At 38.5% G+C, this 1,874-nt stretch overlaps 1 protein-coding gene across 1 annotated transcript in view; it reads right to left on the bottom strand.

The window, feature by feature from the left end:
* Positions 1 to 1,874, bottom strand: part of megf6b (multiple EGF-like-domains 6b) — a gene marked incomplete at its 3' end in the record, with an annotated part of 40,981 nt that overhangs the window by 36,858 nt on the left and 2,249 nt on the right. The window contains 1 exon segment of the mRNA XM_014002844.1: positions 1,057 to 1,191. Within this exon segment, the coding sequence (XP_013858298.1) occupies positions 1,057 to 1,191 (135 nt within the window).

Raw genomic sequence — 1,874 nt, 5'->3', positions numbered from 1 at the left:
GGGGGGGGCACCTAACTGTGCAGCAAAGCTGTGATTACAAAACAGGAGCGAAAACAGACCGAGAGGAAGAAGGAAGTTCGGAAGCCATGTCTCATCCTGTTTGCAGATGGAGCTCAATGACAAAATCAAGGCCTCTTGGATAAATGATTTTCACTGTGGAACGCTGAGGCTGAAGAAAACCCATCAATTAAGGCTTGGGACTTGCCGGAGTTTAATCAGCAAAGCGTTGCATCCCCTGCAGGTGATGTTGTGGAGTGTTTGTTTAGGAGCAGACTGAGGCTTTTGTTGTGTGCGGACAAAACTGCAAATGGTAGTGATGTGCAGATCGACACTGAAACATCGATACTACCGATACCAGAACTTTATGCTCCAGAATCGATACTAAAATCAAAATATCGATACTTTGATACTGCAGTTATTTTACATAATGTATATCATTAACAGGAAAATAGTGGAAAATAACTAAACTATTCCAATCTTGTTTAAATCATATGTGGTTGGAGGGAACTGCTTTTTCTTCTGCTTGGGTAACGCATAAGCACAGTGGCATGTGCTTAGTCACTCAGTCTAGATGTATGGCAGGTCATTTTAACATAAAATCTGCTTCGTCTGACTGTAAGTACATTTTAGATGAGGGGTTCCAAAACCTTTTTATGCCATGTCCCCCCAAACAGCATTAGTTCTGGCCAAGGACCTTCTTGCCCACAAACAATGCTACAACATCTACAAAGTAACAACTTTTAGAATGTTTTTTTTTTTCACTTTTGTTCACTATTCAAACATTTTAATATTTCTTTAGAATAAGAATTTTAAATTGTGCTAAACAAATTTAGGGTTAGGGTTACACTTTTAAATTAATAAATATAGTACTATGTCATGTTTTATTTGTAAAGCGGTTATTTGAAAAACGCTACTTTTTAAGAATTACCAGACACATTATGTGTGTTACCACAAAGTATCAGTATTGCCGACACCGAGCAAATTTTACTCGGTATCAGTAACGTAAAGAAAATTGGCAGTATCAAACATCACTAGCAGATGGGCTGTGTTACTCACCTCCTCTCGTGTCCCGCGCACCACGGCTGGCCCACGCAGCCCTGTTTCCACACTTTGGCCATGCGTGTGAAGGCCTGCACACACGGCTGCCTCTGGGCAACCAGCGTCACCTTCCTGTCTGTGCAAACGTTGGGCCTGGAGTGAAAAAATAACAATAAATTAAAAAAAATAACAGTGTGGAAAATACTTAACATGTCAAAAAAAATTGTTCCGCTGGGTTTTTAGATGTGCAAATGGCAGGTTATGAACAACCCCCTAAGAAATACTGAGGCAGAGACAGATGGACAGAACTTATGAAGTCATTACCTGTGCTATGTCAGGTATGTTAGTAAAATATCTTATGAGCTACCAAACAGATTTTTAAGAAAATCTCAAAAATGTATTACTCTATAACTGATTAACTTTTGAAGTCAATTCAATCCAAGATGGTAACCACAGCTAATTAACAGAAAATGAGTATAAATTAGCTAATTAGCTAACATCTGATGTGGTAGTTCTTGCCATATTTGATTAGATTGTATATTATTTTGCTCAAGGTTTGACCAAAAAGGTTCAAAATTTGTTATTTCGCAACCAAAGTTGATCTTGGTCTAAAACTCTGGTATGAAAGCTGATGGGCGTTCCTTCAAGAAACGTTAGGCCTTTAATTTGAACTGTGTGACCTGGATGGAAGAATAAAAACAAATAAAAACTAGAGAATTTGCATTTCCTACGAAAATGCAAGGGTGAATGCCTGTTGCGCAAAACATAAGCTAAAAGCTAAAGGCAGCAGACTCAAGTTGAAAGTAGCACCCAGATGGTGAAATGGAAGTAAAAAA

Source organism: Austrofundulus limnaeus, unplaced genomic scaffold (genome assembly GCF_001266775.1).
Source record: "Austrofundulus limnaeus strain Quisiro unplaced genomic scaffold, Austrofundulus_limnaeus-1.0 Scaffold15, whole genome shotgun sequence".
Lineage (NCBI taxonomy): Eukaryota > Metazoa > Chordata > Actinopteri > Cyprinodontiformes > Rivulidae > Austrofundulus > Austrofundulus limnaeus.
The sequence above is the reverse complement of the archived record's forward strand: the minus strand, read 5'-3'. Positions and strand labels throughout refer to the sequence as shown.